The following is a 16,163-nucleotide window of genomic DNA, read 5'->3' as shown; positions in this document are numbered from 1 at the left end:
TTCTCTCTCAACCTCTCTGCATACAGATGCTTGAAAAGGGTTCCTGTAATGCATGCTCACCTTTAATTTATCAGTGCCAACTGTGCAACTTCAACCTCCTTCCTCATCTTCTGAGGCCTTCCAGATATTTCAACTCTGCGTTGAGGGAGAACTGACCCTGGTGCATTTGGGCAACTTGTTGACATTCACAGTGGAGTTTCATGCTCTTGGCTACATTTCCTTAAACAGGAATTGTTTTACTTGAAAGTGGGGCATGTTAAACACAGCAGTAACAAGCATGCCTAAATTCTCTTCCAGTGGGAGAGGATGGTCCCCTCTGCCTTTTGCCAAGTGTTCCACTACAGTGTTGCTCTTGGGAGTCAAGGCTGCCATGGTGGAAGGTATTGCCAGGAACCTGCAGGACCTCACCGGTGCTGCTCTACCTCTCTACAGCAATGTGAGGCTGAGGGGTGCCAAGCAGCACCTGCCACATCTGCCTGTGTGCTGAGGGAACACTGCTTCCTGTTCCACCAGCTGGGCAGCAGTCCCTTCTTGCCAGCTGTCACATCAGTGGGTCTGAGGAAGGGCTGAGGAGCAGGGTGTGACAGCTGGCAGTTGGGCTTGGCGGAGGTTTCTGAAGGAGGAATGCAGCACAACACCCTGGCAAAGGTCTCTGCAGGGTCTGAGTAACTCCTTTTGTTACAACAGACAGAGAACTTGAAGCCATTGTGCCATTAGGCCTTGGTACACAGTGGCAACCGTGGGAGTGGAGAACTTTGCTTAGGGGAGCACAGTTAATACCACTTCCTCTACTAAAAGGATGTGATATTTACATGGCAAATACACAGCAGTTCTCGTTCATGGGAAATTCCAGGTAGAGTAGTGTCTTAAATACACTGCTGCCACCAAAGGTCTGAAGAGAATGAGTGTGATAGCCTTGCCCCTGCAAATGACTGTGCCACACCTGCTGGTAGCATGGAGAACACAAACCAGCACAGATGGAGTTTCCAGCCTGCAGCAGCAGTGACACACAGGAGAGGATCCATATTATTGTGGAAAAAATCATTTTACTACAAGATATGACTTGACATGGGATATGGCCTCGTTACATTTGATTTACAGGTGTAATGCCAAGAAGTTTCATTCCGTTGGCTAGAACTGAGCGTGCTGCGTGGAAGAGACAGAGCCGTGCCTGGAAAACAAGGAAAAAAGTCATTTTAGGGTAGTGCTAGAGAATAGGGTGTGGTTCTTGGGACAGCAGTTAGATGCCGAGGTGAGAACACCGCGTGCAGCCGGTTCCTGTGCAGCCTCAGCCCTCACTGGGACTCGGATCTGCACAAAACCTGATTGAGGAACACGCCAGTGCTGCAGGAATCCACACCAGCTGTTGGCAGCCCATTGCACTGTCAACAGAGGGACTCTTTGTCAAACAAAGGAAGGTGGAAAGGAACGCCCATCCCAGCCCTTGAGGCGAGCAAGCAGAGATGCATGAGCAAGAATGCAATGACTAAAAGCTGAAAATCATTCACCAGGGGCTAGTACAGCCAGAGGACACTGCTGGAATCCCTCCCCTCGCTGTGCCTGGGTGACAGGCTGACAAGCAACTATGGGCTGCTTTGAAAATTTCACTCTCTCCTTCATGTCTTGGCTGTTACACAGCTGTTTGGGAAGGGCTCTATCAAGCTTGCTCCAAAAATCATAGCTCTTGAAAGCTGTCACATTGCAAGATACTTATTTTTATTTACAGGATAAGGAACTGAGGTTTTCCTTGAAGTTTGATGCAGTCAAAGGAATTAATGCCTACAGTATCAAAGCTCAAATACAGACAGCAGCTCCACCAATTCCACAGAATGTGTTTCCCCCACAGCACAGCTCAACACTTAAAATGTGATTTCCTACCAAAATCAAATAGGTAATTCCTTTTGAAATAGATGAAAGAAAATAAGAGAGGCATTGCAATTAATATATCATTTAGTGAGTTGTTAGGGGGGGGGTCAAACATTGCCTGGGAGATCAGTAAGAAGAATTTGCATTTATTTGGAATGGCACATTAACAGTTGTCAGCCTCTGTGCTTTAGCTAGAAAGGCAATACCGACAACTTGGGATATGTAGGTGGCAAGAGGGAGGAGACAGATTCAGTTCTCTCCTAATTCTTTATCTTCCCACATAACCACTAAAGGAAACCAACAAAAGTCAACGAGCAAGTTAAATGCTCAAATGTTTACTCTTAAAACACTTAGAAGGAAAGGTGATGACAAGGTGTTTGACTGGGTCTGGAGCAGTTGTCCTTAGGGAGCGTTGTGTATTTGGAGGATCAAGCAGAGCAGCCCTTTCCGGAAGGCACAGCTGTGAACAGCAATCCCTGCCTTCCCCAAGCGGTTCCGCCCACGGGAGAGCCTGGCTGTTGGCTCCTGCGCCTGCGGGCTCGTATTCCCCCCAGCGGTGACCCGGCCGGGCTGGCAAAGCCCTCACGGATCCTTCCTGGGCCGCCCCCCAGCCCCCAACCCCGCGGCGCCGCACCTGTGCCACGGCGGGGGCGCTGCCTTTCACGGGCAGGGTTTTGTGTGCCACGGCTGCCAGGTGGCTGCAAGGGAAAACACGGGAGAACGGTGAGAAGGAGCAAGTCACTTGGCAAACGCAGCAGCGCTGTGGGCTACAGAAAGCAGCAGAACTGGAAGAGCCACCCACAAGTGCAGCATGCCACGGGCTGATTTCCAACAGCCTCTTCACCTGGCTGAAGGAGGGCATGGTTTTCTGTAGCCCGCATGGTGTTGGTGGCATGCCCTGACAACTTCATTCTCCTAAAATAACCCCAAAACCATCTCCCTGCTTCACAGATACATTCCCACTCCCTGCCCTCTCTCCCCACTAAAAACCCACAGAACAGTCTCAAGACTGATCTGGGAAGATCCTTGAGAGCCTATCCTATCATTCCCAAGATGCATGATTCCTTGCACAATTTTCCTTAACTTGTTAAAGCCCTCCCCGTACACAGGCTCTACAGCTTCCTCCCCCAAGCCTACACCAGCATTTCATGGTGCTGTCCACTCCTCTGGGAATCAGATCCACAGTATGACTTACACTAATAACAAGCTTTGTTCACGGGCTGAGTGGTTAAAAGTGGTTTGGATAAAATTTCCCAACTGACATGTTGACATTGAAAGGATGTTATCAGCTAAAATCTGCTCCTTAAGACATCATTAGTCCAGCATGATTTTGAGTTCAGATACTGTGTTTCACTAAATGATTATTTTTTCTTAAAAGCTGTAAAGTTTGTCAGGATGCTCCTGGCTCCAGCCTTAATCTCAACTATTTATTACCTTATATATTTATTTATTTCCTGCTTCAGGGAAACTGTGCCACAAATTTACATCTTCCTGCTACTTTTACTCTTCAAAGCAATGCAGATGTGAGGGCTGCAGAGCCAGCTCAGGAAGACCTGTCCTCACTGGAGACATGGCCAGTATCAGCAAACACCTTACCTCAGTGTGAGGAGGTAGCTGACAATGTGCTTGGGTTGCAGATCCTGAGAAGATCTGTACAGGACCTCATCGTACCTGTGAAGGAAGGAAAGGATTGTTTGGTGCTGAAGTGGTACAAGATGCACTCAGATAGAAGGCTCATCAAACTTGCTGAAGTCAGAACAAGCACACGACCGCAGCTGTAGAATTAGCAAAACTAATCTTCCGAAGCAGACCTAAGCCATGTCATTAGCACACAACTGATTATTCCTTCCTTGTTCACTTATTATTGAAGGAGATTGCTTCTGCTCCTCATCATGCAAACAGCTCAGAGAGGCAGGCTATAGCACAGAGAACACAAGAGCTTTATTTGTTCCTGGAACATTATGTCTGGTTTTACATCTCAACACTAATTGTACGTTTCTAGGAGCAAAAAACGTGTTAAATAACCAAGGAAGTCAAAATAGTCCCTTAGAGGACATTGCCTTTAGTAAATGCAGCTCAGCATTTTAAGTAGATAATAGGAATCTTGCAACAGTAGAAAAAGACAAATCCTAGAATACAGAATCACACAGAATGGTTCAAGTTGGAAAAGATCACAATGAGTGATCTGGTCCAACCTCCCTGCTCAAGCAGGGTCATCCTACACAATTTACACAATACACTTGACTTTGTAAGACAGTATTTAACAGGGCAGGAGAGGCAGTCATGACAGCTATGTTTTTTCTTCGTGTGTTTTGCTGTCCTTTTTCACAGCCTGCAAGAAGGTACCAACACCTCCAGGGCTGAAGAGATTTCAAATTCAGAGTGGGGACTGGACTTCCTGATCTCTGCTCAGCTCCCAGGCCCATCCCTGCCAGCATGTCCAAGCTGAACTGCCAGGAAATCTTCCATTCTTTAAGACAAGCTGCTGAACTGGGGAGCACACACTGAAAACAGCTCAGCTGTCATATAAGAGTATAAAAAAGTCCCAAGGAACAGCTCACATGTTTTCTGTGAAATACAATGGCACTGCCTAAATAAGACACTACTGGTCCTGCTGTTGCTCAAGAGAGCGTGCAGCGAACGATGGGCTGCAGGCAGGCCTCTGCAGGCTGTCATAGCTCATGGCAGGGCTCTGCAGCCCACACCTGCAGGTCAAAGGAGCCACCTGGCGCACTGGCATGACTTTTGGAAGTCCTAATTTTAGACAGATGGCCTCAGGAAGGTCTTAGTAGGGTCAAAAAGGTTCTTGCTGGCACTGCAATGACACTGCAGTGTGCAATGCAGTATACTCAGTAGCATTCTCAGTAGGAACTCTGAAAGCTTCAGTTGTTTCTGACTCCGTCTCAGGCTGTGCAACACTGACAGCTCCCTCGTCTCCATAGCTGTAATTACATCTGTGAACTAATGAAAACAGAAACTGCTCAACCTAAAGACTGATTTAATGAAGAACACCACTGTTATTAACAGGTACCAGCTGTGCATGTTCAGTAGCTCTGAAGGATGCTGAGCCCCCAGATGTGCACACATGTACTCCATGTACCTCACATGACAAAAACAGAACATGAGGGACCAAGCAGATCTGCAGCTAATGTTTATACAGAGATGAGCACACTTCTGTGAAGACAAGAAATCATTAGGAGGCTCATGTACACCAAGTATGTTCCAAATACTGCTTTTACCATCATATGGCTTCTAAAGCCATGGACATTTCAAATGCTGCAATCCATGTGGCACAAAAGGCAAGCCATTGCCCCAAACAAGCCATTTTTTCTTACAATCATGCAGCCTGTGCCCTCTCAATAGGTCAGTGGCATACCCAGATATTCATTTGAAGGGAAATGGAATTTGGAAAGAAAACTAGACAAACCTGAGAAGATGCTGAAGAACAGAGATGGCATCTGGCTCTTGCAAGCATGACACATTCACATCAGTTAGCTCTGCATTCCCATGCATCTGTTCTAAACTAAAACATAAGAATGGAAAACAAATGTTGGATAAAAAACACCTCTTAGCAATGCTGAACAGAAAAACCACAGTAATCTGTGTTTTTAAGGAAACAGAGTAGGCTCAGCTCAAGCTGAATGGAGCACTGAAACAGACTAGCTGACTTCAACCTAAGATTAAAAAAAATGAAAAATGTGTGCTGGCCATTCAATTATCAACAGGATTAGACATATGCATGGACAACAGGTCCAGAAGCTAAAAGGACTAGGGAGGTAGACAATCCCTCACTAATGGTACCCTGGAACCATCAATACATGACAAGGGAGTACAAGAAGAACAGACCAGAGAAAAGGATCAGGTTTGCAGGTTCTCCCTGAACACCATGTCCTGCTACCATTGCCTCACACCTTTGGTCTCACCCAGGAAGGAACTGTACATGAAAACACATATTGAGGTCTGCTCTGGCAGTTCAGTATAATTGATAAAACTGTTCAACGTGGACTCTTCTGAAACTCTTTAAAAAATTAATTGAACATGTCAAGTGTCTGACCCGAGTCAACAGGAAGGGATCTCCTTTTAATCTCTGCTATCAACAGTAGGAAATAACAACGTTAAAAATAACAGTGTTAAAAAATACCCACTAGTTACTGTGGGTAGCCAAAACATCCAAGTTCTGTGATGTGGTGTGTTTTACAAGTGTGGGTATTTTGGCTTTTACATCAGTTTCCTTAGTTCTAGGCAACCATTCCTCATCAGTGACACCAACCACAGAGAAGCTGTTCCTAGAACTGAGAAACTACATGAACAGTTAGTTCAGTTCCACGGAAATGAGGTAGAAAATTTAAAATTAATTGGCTTGATCTTCTGGAAAGTCTCAATGATTTCTGTCTTAAACTCACACTTCTGCTGAAAAAGTGAACATGTGTCATATTTAAGGAGTTAGCATTACTACTTAGCAAAGCAGAAAGTCAATAAGGTTAAAATTCATGTCAGACTGTGCTGTGCAGAAATGCTCCTCTCACCTATGGAGTCTGGCATGGGTGTACTGCAGGAACACCCCTGTATCTCCCCGGCTCTGGAGAGCTCGCTCCCAGCTGAACTGGTAATCAGATGACAGCAGGCCCCGGAAGTCCTGGAACAATAAATTGATGTCACCCAGACACAGCTCTTCATCTCAGTTTGCAACTTCTAACAGACACTGCAGGCACCTCACGAGGCAGCACAGACTCACCTGAATTATGAGTGCTGCAAGACCAACCTTCTCTGCTGTCTCCACAGGATCTTGGGTCTCTTTGGTTGCTGAAGAGAAACAGAAAAACATTGTTAAGTCTGCAGCACCACAATGACTCCTGCTCAGACTTGGAGATGCCAAAATATGAGCAGATCTTCCTTAACTGTAAACCAGCAATATGGAAATTGTCAGGATGCATGCAACAAAGAGTCCAGGATATAAATCTTCATTAAAAGCTGCAAACAGCTGTTTCACATGGGCTTTTTCCCACTTCCCCTTGTATGTGTAGCACAGATTTTGAAGTGAGAAGGGTCCATTATGACAGACTGTGCAGGCTACGCTGAATTCCTTTTCACAATTATGACAGCCAATCTCCAAGATCAGGGAAATGCAGATTTTGTTGAAAAACTGATAAATAGCTCCAAGTGATACAAGATGCATAAGCAAAAAAAGTTGTTCCAATGGCTAATGGACCATTTGGATGTACATTTAGGGAGCATTCATGCCATCCACTGTATATATGTAAACTGACTATACTGAGCGAATCTGAATTGGGAGAATCAGAATGCTTTGGGTTGGAAGACACCTTTAAAGATCATCCAGTCCAAACACCCTGCCACGTGCAGGGACACCACCTCCTTGTCCATTTTACAAGGAAAATCATCTGTTTCAAAAAAGCTGAGGAGGCAGAGCAAGGAAGATGCATACTGCTTAAGCTGATCAGATCGCTGGCTCAATCCAGCACCTAACTCCAGAGAGCACAAGAGGGGGCAGCATTTCACTGGGAACTGCTTGGATCTGTAGTGCATCAGGAGGAAACGATCCTGGAGCCACAGCCCAGTGGGGCACAGGCAAACCCCCCCTTCAGCACAATCTGGGGCACAGCAGTGACCTCCCTGGCACTCAGGAACAGCCACGAGGCCGGCAGGGTCACAAGGCAGCAGTGGCAGGCAAGCGAGGGTCACTCTTGTCAGAGGAAATTGTCAGAGCTATAAATCCTTTGGATGAAATCTGGCTGATCCCTGAACTACAGCCCCAAATCTACTACTGACTGATTTGTCCCTCCAGAAAAAAAAAAAAAAACAATTGTCCCCAAAAGGCAAGTACCTTCCTTCTCAGGGCATGATAAAATAATTTCACTGAATGTTAGAATTTGCAAATCTGCAATTTGGGGGAGTTCACAGAGCTGCAAAGAATTATTGTAATGTTGTTTATATTATGGTTAGTACAAAAAGAAAGAAAAGGAGCATATTACTGTGATTAGTGCAATACAGGGAGAAGTGAAGGGTGGAAAAGGTGACACAATGTGATCAACACAGGACATCAAAAGAAGCCAATAAGACCTGAAATAGCTAACTTTTTGTGGAAGTCATGTTTTGTAACATCCTTGAGCGAACTTCATTTAAAACATCTTCCAGAAAAACTACTTCTCCTCTCCGAGTCTTCATTCCTTGAACTAGACCAAAAGACACATGCTGGCACCTGTGTTGAGAAGCAGCAGGACCAAAATTATATTTCAATTGAGGGAAACATTTGCAGTGTTTTTTCAGAGCTGGATTCTCTACCAGGAAAGAGCAATAACAGCTGAATAAATAACACTCCAACGTGGGAAGCTCAGTGATACAATCAGTAACTCTCATTTCAGCAACCAAGCTCCATACTTATTATATAATGGGAAAATTATGATCAGAGTTATGATAGCCTGGTCATTTGTGTGCTCTCAGGAATCTCTTGCTACTAGCTTTAGTACAGAAGCCTCAATGCAATAATCTGCAATAAATTGAGGAGAGGCAGGATGTAGACAGATCAAATTACTGTGGCAACAGATCTCTCTTAATATAATTAGAAAAGGAGTCATAATAATTCTATTGTGGCCACATTAAGCTAACAGTATAATTAATCATTGCTAATAACAAAGCATTCACTGTTTCTGCTTGTAATAATCCCAAGCATTATTCTTGATTCAGAATCTAAGGTAATTTCAGCACAACTTTAAGCACTGTGAAAAGAGGCAGGTTGGTATTCCTGAAGGGTAAAACCCTATATATAACCACAAAAGACATGCAGGCTGGCAGAGAGGAATATGATTTAGTCTGGAGATCCATTACTGACCTTTGCTCAGATTGCTAACAAGACTGGCAATTACAATGAATAACAGCAGGGATACACTTCCCTGCAATGGATACTTCAAGCCTGAAGCACGATTCACAAACTCAGATTCTGATCTCTGCTAAAATAAAATACTTTAGGAGGTAATAATTTGTGACCACACAATATCCCAGAAGCTATGCCACGAAGTCTCTTAAAAATTGTTTCCCTTTTTCACATCAGGCAGTTATGAAAAACCTGTTAAATGAGAGACAGGGCTGTTTTTCACATCCTAAACACACAGCAATGACTCCATCCACAAATAAATCAGACCAGCAGGAGTGGACACACAGAATGAAAAGGCTGCTGATAAGGACCTGAGGCCCACACTGCACATATTTCTAAGGGTTTGTTTCTCTGTTGGACTAGTACTAGTTGGGTTCTACAGGCAAAATGTCTGCTTGTAGTCTGGAGTCCATTACTTGCACACCAGCATCACATCTTGTAGCTTAGTTTCATCCAAAATGCCTACATGATGTGTGCTGTAGCATGGTAGTGGATGGACACCAGCAGGAGATTCTCCTCAAAAGAGCACTTGACTGAAATTCCAATGTACATATTTATACATTCTTGAGGAAAAAGAAATTAACCACCAAAACTAGTATATAATTACAATTTTTAAGTACATACCTTTCTGCCCAGTCATAACCCATGAGCTTCAGTATTTGGAATAAATGTTGAAAGTGATTACTTTGGCTTTTATCTGTCTAAGGAATAGAATTGATGCATATCAGAAAACACTACAAGTCTCATAAGGAGTAGCCTTTAACACACAAACACACAATACCACAATGCCAGTAAGTCATTGCAAGCAAAATTAAGATTCATGAAGACAAGCAAGACTTGAAAATTGTGACAGCTGGAATCTATGGCAATGGGATTTTGAATTATGTTAGAAAAAGAAATCCCCCTTTTCAGAAATTATTATTCTCAGGTCATGAAGGCAAAGACATTAAGTGAAAGGAAACAATGTTCTTTAATTTCTCATGATCTGAGAGCTGCCCATCAAACAAAATATCTCCATTTTCATTTCAGAACCTTGCTGCTCTTGTTATATCCCTGGGTTATATCAAACTCCAAGGGTCCTTTGGCTTAGAAACAGAACTCCTCTTTGGCTGTCTGCCTCCAGAACCCAGTAGTTTCTGTTGTCTCCAGCATGATTTGTAGTTTACATCATAAGGCAGATACATAATTAAAAAAAATGTAAAAATGATCACAATTTCATGACAGCGATGCACCTTGTGCTCTCTTGCACTTTCAGTTACACTCTCCTACAAATTCAAGTTATTTCTGACTGTATGTTATGTTTAACAACAGCCTTCACATGTGTTTCTAGCTACAGCTGCTGCTATGAGGTTCATTTTCCTTCCTAGTTGTTTTGACTGCCTCACTCAGACTCCTTTTTATCCCTCCTTATAAAACAGTGCAGAGATAACCAAATAATCACTGTTTCTCATTTGTTTGATGTTTTGGGACAAGGAGTGAAATGCTTATCTTGTGTTCCTTCTCAACCACCCCTGTATAAGCACCTGCCTCCTCTCTCCTAGCTCCTCATAACCTGCTCTGCTCCTGGGAGTCATCTCTCCATGCTGACTCACAAGCAAGGCTGGTAAAGGGACAGCTGATAAATGGACAGCAGTGGCTGCTGCTTCAAACAAAGCTTTCCAAGTCCTTTTCCATGCACCTTACAGGTGAGATGCACCTCTGCACAAAGCCAGACCTCTCTCATTAAGTGGCTGGCTTTAAGGTAGAAGTCTGCAGTCTGACAGCATGGATTATATCTAATTCTTCATTTCTAAAAGCATTTTCATCTCCTTCTTGAGTGCAACATTCAATGGAACCTTAGTACCTCTTTCATACCATGCCACACATTTTAAGATGTTTTGAATATTTGGCTCATACCACTGCCTTTTCATGAAATGAGTAGGATTTTTTTAAAACCTAAACTGGTGAATGCACTGATTTACAGCATTACAAGTAGTAAACCCATTTCATGTTCTTCTGAAGAAGTCGATCTGATGAAAATAAGACGATCTTGTGAAATAAGACTCCAGAGTCTCTAAATAATTTTCTTGTAACAAGATCAGCACTCTGAAATATGTTTGTATTTAATTATTGAAGACTAAAATCATTAGCATTCTCATTTAATCCCATGAAGTCCTCCTGCCTCTGGTAACAGTGAGTAAAGTCCTAACTCACTACAAAGCATTGCCACAAAACAGCAGCAGAGCTCAGCAAGGCTGCCAGTGCCCTCACCAGGCTGTCTGTCCCACAAGAGTCTCCTAGGAGTTTGTTTCACTCTTTTATTTAATGACCCACTTTCTCAGCCCTCAGAAAGTCAGAAATTATGAAAATACTAATCACGTCCTCTGAAAACCATACAACCTGAGCAAGGCTGAGAGGACAGGACAGGCTGATCTGTCATTTCCCACTTGGATGAGACATTGGCTGTGATGGACACGAGTCACATCACAATCTGGCTGTGCTGTGTTTCTCTTTGGACTTAAAGGAGATCAGGGAAACCCAGGCAAGGAATTAAACAGTGACTGGAGTTCAACTACAGCAGCAGTCTGCTCAAGACTCTTGTTCAAATGCTTGCTCATGCCATTAGCTGAAGCTGACATCCTGATTTGTGCAAAGTGGACAACTAATTTTTTTCTAATTGTTCTTTCTCCCTTGGTCCCTGCTACCTACTGGAACATCAAACACAAATACTGCCCACCCACATGAACCAGACAGGAAGCATCCTTAACACCTAAAGCATTGCACTTTCACAGCCACACTGCCCTGGGATGCTGATGAACTCATGTTCCAGCCAGCAGGGGCAGAAGAGCTCCCACCAAAATCACACTATTTCCTCCCAGAATAACCAAAAATCCCTCTTCTATGACAACATGTAAGAATGGCAAGCTACAGGAAACTTCCTGAAGACTGAAGCTAAAAGGAGGAATGTGATTTAACTAGAAGTTGCACATTAAAATGTGTATTTAATGTTTTGCTTACTGATCTCTCTCCCTGCATCTTATGTGTCACATTATAATGACTTTTGAGAAAGCTCTATAGAGAAAGTACAAGGACATTACCAAACATGACCACATGCAGATTTTTTTCCATGTTACTCATTCTGGACTTGATATAAAGGAACATGGCTTTTGTAATTTTTTTCTAAATCTGAGAAAAAGAGGATTTAAAAGCATCACATGATATTTTCTTGCTAATATGAGATCAAAAACAGTTGCAGAGAAGTAAGGAGACAGTCCTGCTACTCAAATCCATTATTGATACTGTGAAATTGTGAAAAAACAAAATAATGCAACCAATAAATATAAAAAGACTCCCTGTCTACAACTGCTTCATTCAGATTGATTAAGTAGTACTTTATCTCCAATTTCTACATAATGAAACTAAGGCATTGTTCAAAGCCATTAAAATGTACATTTCAGATAAGCTATCAGGACTTCAGAGTAGACTTAGTTTCATTTTAGACCATTAATTTCTAAATTAGCATTTTAAAACCCTTTATAATAGTAACATCTTTTTCTGGTTGGTTAAATCATTAATTACAAAATCTATAAAGAAAATAAAATGTCAAATCAAGTAAGAGCTCCTTTCAAACTAATTGCAATGAGTAGAGAATAACTCCAGAGCTAATTTCCATAAAATCATATAAAGGCTTGGGGTGGAAGGTACCTTAGATCATGTGTTCCAACCCTCCTGCTGTGGGAAAGCGTGTTTCCCACTGTACCACCTTGCTCAGAGCACCATCCAGCCTGGCTTTGAACACTTCCAGGGATGAGGCATCCACAGCTTCTCTGGGGAACCTGTTCCTGTGCCTCAGCACCTTCAGAGTGACAATTGTTTCCTATTATCTAATCTAAACCAACTCTCTTTCAGTTTAAAGGTATTTTTCAGCCATTCTGGGGGTCATGCACTGAAACAGAACCAAGGAACACTGCCACACAGAGGCACAGCTGCTGGGCAGTAAGGGCATCCATTTTACTGCCAAAAACACTGTGTGCCAAAGTCATATTGCAAGCCAGAGGCCCCTGGGTTACTGCAGAGAGGCAGCACCAAAGTGTGTGCTGAATCCAGAATTACTTACCACATAAATCATGGTATCCCAGCTGTGCTTATTCATCCTGTCTATAGCAGCTGCGAGATCTCTGAAAGAGATAATGAGAAACTATTTGGACTTTTGCTCAGACATACCTCACTAGTTGCCTCTTAGAAAAATAACCTGCTTTTTATGGAGGGGAGAGGACTTCCTGAAGAGAAGGATCCATGTATGCCTTACACAGAAAAAAGGATGTGTACTTTGCTGATGACATGTCTGAAATGTTTTTTTTAAACCACTACCTAAGAAAGTTACTGAGGAAACTGTTCTTTGGTGCAGAGTAAGTGCAGTGTCTGTCTGCCTGCTGGGACCTCAGAGAAACAACCCTTTCCTGCAAAATGAACCCATGCTCAACCTTAGCTTAAATGGTACAAAGCTCATCTACACACAGAAAAGCACACAGGACTGTCCCAGGAGAACCACCAGCCTTGTACTCCAACCTGAAAAAAAGCATTTGCAATTGCACAAGATTTGTTATGGAATGCTGAGGGGAGGAACCAAAGCTAAGGAAAGAGAAGAAAATATGATAACAGGGATGGGTGGCTTGTAAGTCAATTGCTGGTTATATGTTTGTGTAGTTCTGTCCTGCACCTCTTCAGCACAGTCTGTCTTTCCATGAAACTCCATTTCAAACTCTCCTGGGGTGAGGGGGCTCTCTCCTCTGTGTGCACACATGTTTGGAGGGTCAGCAGCTGCAGCTGGGACTACAGCTCATGTGGGCCGTGCATCTGTGGTGTCAGACTGAGGGGACTGGGCACGAGTGAAATGAAGCAGTAACAGCTGGAGCCTGACCAGGGGTCACAAGGTGTCCCAGCCAACAGCTGGAGTGAGGGCACACACATCATCCTATGACTGACAGCAAATACCAAGCTGAATAGCCAAGCAAAGTATCCCAGAAGTCTCAGATGTGCCTGCAGAGATGGGGCACCCAGAGCAGTCTGTACTGTCAGCATCAGAGGGCCCAGGCTGACTGCTGGAGAGACCACAGGGGCCTCCAGCTACTGGAGGACAGTAGGGGGGACACACAGTGCATGTACAATACATATGTGTATTGATTAAATTATTCAATAATACACTTATATACATAACACAAGTATATCTATCATAATATATGTCACACACACATATGTATCTATGCACATACATCTATTTCTTCACAGGAATAGATACTCATCCTAATCAATCAGAGGGGAACAAAGTGCCCACTGTGCTGAGTGGTTTTGGGCCTGTGGAGATCAGGTGCTTATGCTTATTCCTGGCTGACCTGTGGGCATGGAGCTGTGGCATCTGTGTCTCCATTTGGCTACAGGATTCAGCAGCTCCATAATGCACAGGATTGACTGTAGCATCTCTCTAATACCCTTGCCTTGAAAAAGCTGTACAGAGTTTACCCTGAGGGCTAGACACCAGATTTATTTACATTCCTGGCACAAAGAAACTGTTAAGGCTTCCATATTAAAATACCCAAGAGGAATTTTAGGATACTGATGAGATGGCTGGAAAATAGCAATAAAATTGATGTTACAGCACTGGTGGTCCACTGAGTCAATGAAGACAAGGCTGAACAAGCAATTTTTTCCTGTATCACACTATCAATAAACATTTTAAGCAAAGGTCTTTTTAAAACCTTTATTATTTGGCAACTATTTATTAGATCCAGAGATTCCAGTTTCATTTTCAGTTAGTAGCTGGAGGAAGTATTAAGATTTATGCAAAGAGGAGATTTACTAACATTACTTAGGGGGAGGAAAAGTATTTAAAAGCCATATTCATCCCATCATAGTTACATTGCTAGTTTCACTTAGAGCCACCCTAGAAATAAAAATCTTCATAATCCATGCCATCAGTTATCAATGTGCTGATGTTCAAAAGTTCACTGGCAGGGAGCACAGATGGGCTTACTTGCCTTGTTACGTAAAGAGATGTCCCATCACTGCGCATGACGGTGGAGACTGTCGAGAGGTCTTTCTTCTCCGAGAGATCCACAACTCCTGTCCCTTTTCTGTAAGCCAAGGGAAAACACTGATGGCACTGCAGGCCGTTACACAGGTGAGTTCAGGTAAGACTGAGGTCAGAGCCCAAACCAAGGCCTCTTGCCACAAGCCCCCTTCCCTCTAGACAGTCTCATTCCTTTTCTTTGAATGACCATCTCCTTTAAGCCTTTTTTGAAGACTGTTCCTGTAAGTTTGCTGTCACCACTGCTGATGTCAGGGAGCAGCCTGCCCACATTTTGATGCATTCCATGATTACAGCTTCCATCCCAGTTCAGCCTGGCACCTCCTTCATCAAGGTAAGGATGTCATCTAGTTCTGCTCATTAAATGGCACACAGAGCTCCCAAACCAATCAACAGCCTAAAACACCATTAGGAGTTGAACACTGTCATTGTACCCAATTTGTCAAGGCCAGGCTTCTGTGCTAGTCACAGAAAAAGAAAATGTAAATTTTAGCTGTGACTGCACAAATCCTGATGGTCTTCTACTAGAGCAGCTACCAAAACCACGTAAGAAAACTCTTCCCCTCAGATTATGTACAAGCCTCGCTCATCTTATCTTGTTTGAAGTGCAACTGAGATGTTAAATAAAGTGCACCAACAGATTGAATGAGTTCATACATTGTTTTCTGAAGGAGTCCTTTGTCTTCCAACATCTTCAGAACTTCCTGGGCCTTCTCTTGGTAAAATGACTCTCCAGAATATTCATCAAAGTGCACTCCTAGACGCTGAGAAGTTACAAGAATATCAAAGAAGGGTAATACACTTAAGATCAAGGCTAATTATTTTTCTTTAAGGCAGATGATAGGTCACAGATCAGATACAGTGCAAAGATTAAGTTATTCCAGGAAACATCACTTCATTGTTAAAAGGAAAGGATGCTTGGATTTTGATTTAATCAATTTCTGCATTAGAATCAATCTCTCCCTGGGGTGAATATGGTGTTCAATGTAACATTCATGAGAAATCAGACATAAACTGGTTAGAGCAATTCATGCACAATTCTGAGGCAAGTCTCTTCCTTGCTGTGCTGGAGGTGAAACCAGTGGGCTGCAGAGGAGCTGCCTGGGCATGAAACCAACCCTACTGTAAAAGGATGCTTAATGGAATTTTGAAAAGCAAAAGCTGCTCACAAACACTGCTGAGCCTACAGAAATTAAGTCTGAGGATACATTCAGAGGAGACAAGATGACCTTAACTATCAAACCTGGTCAGTTCATCAGCTCAGTATCTTTTAGTTTAATTGAAATTGGGAGAGAAAGACCTAGCTGTACCAGTCACCATGTGATTAGTGATGGGTGACCTCCA

At 43.2% G+C, this 16,163-nt stretch overlaps 1 protein-coding gene across 1 annotated transcript in view; it reads right to left on the bottom strand.

Moving 5' to 3' along the window:
- Positions 1–90: 90 nt before the first annotated feature.
- Positions 91–16,163, bottom strand: part of RARS2 (arginyl-tRNA synthetase 2, mitochondrial) — a 30,625-nt gene continuing 14,552 nt past the window's right edge. The window contains exons 10-20 of the mRNA XM_054279322.1: positions 15,477–15,583; positions 14,770–14,865; positions 12,852–12,912; positions 9,380–9,456; positions 7,959–8,083; positions 6,602–6,669; positions 6,393–6,502; positions 5,294–5,389; positions 3,463–3,537; positions 2,501–2,564; positions 91–1,171 (exon numbers count right to left, since the gene is read on the bottom strand). Of these exons, the coding sequence (XP_054135297.1) occupies positions 1,085–1,171; positions 2,501–2,564; positions 3,463–3,537; positions 5,294–5,389; positions 6,393–6,502; positions 6,602–6,669; positions 7,959–8,083; positions 9,380–9,456; positions 12,852–12,912; positions 14,770–14,865; positions 15,477–15,583 (966 nt within the window). The 3' untranslated portion in view covers positions 91–1,084. The remainder of the gene's footprint in view (positions 1,172–2,500; positions 2,565–3,462; positions 3,538–5,293; positions 5,390–6,392; positions 6,503–6,601; positions 6,670–7,958; positions 8,084–9,379; positions 9,457–12,851; positions 12,913–14,769; positions 14,866–15,476; positions 15,584–16,163) is intronic.

This window comes from Melozone crissalis, unplaced genomic scaffold (genome assembly GCF_028551555.1).
Source record: "Melozone crissalis strain CALT ecotype California unplaced genomic scaffold, PUWL_Pcris_2 ptg000027l_1, whole genome shotgun sequence".
In the NCBI taxonomy this organism is placed as follows: domain Eukaryota; kingdom Metazoa; phylum Chordata; class Aves; order Passeriformes; family Passerellidae; genus Melozone; species Melozone crissalis.
This window is presented reverse-complemented; position numbering and strand designations above follow the sequence as displayed.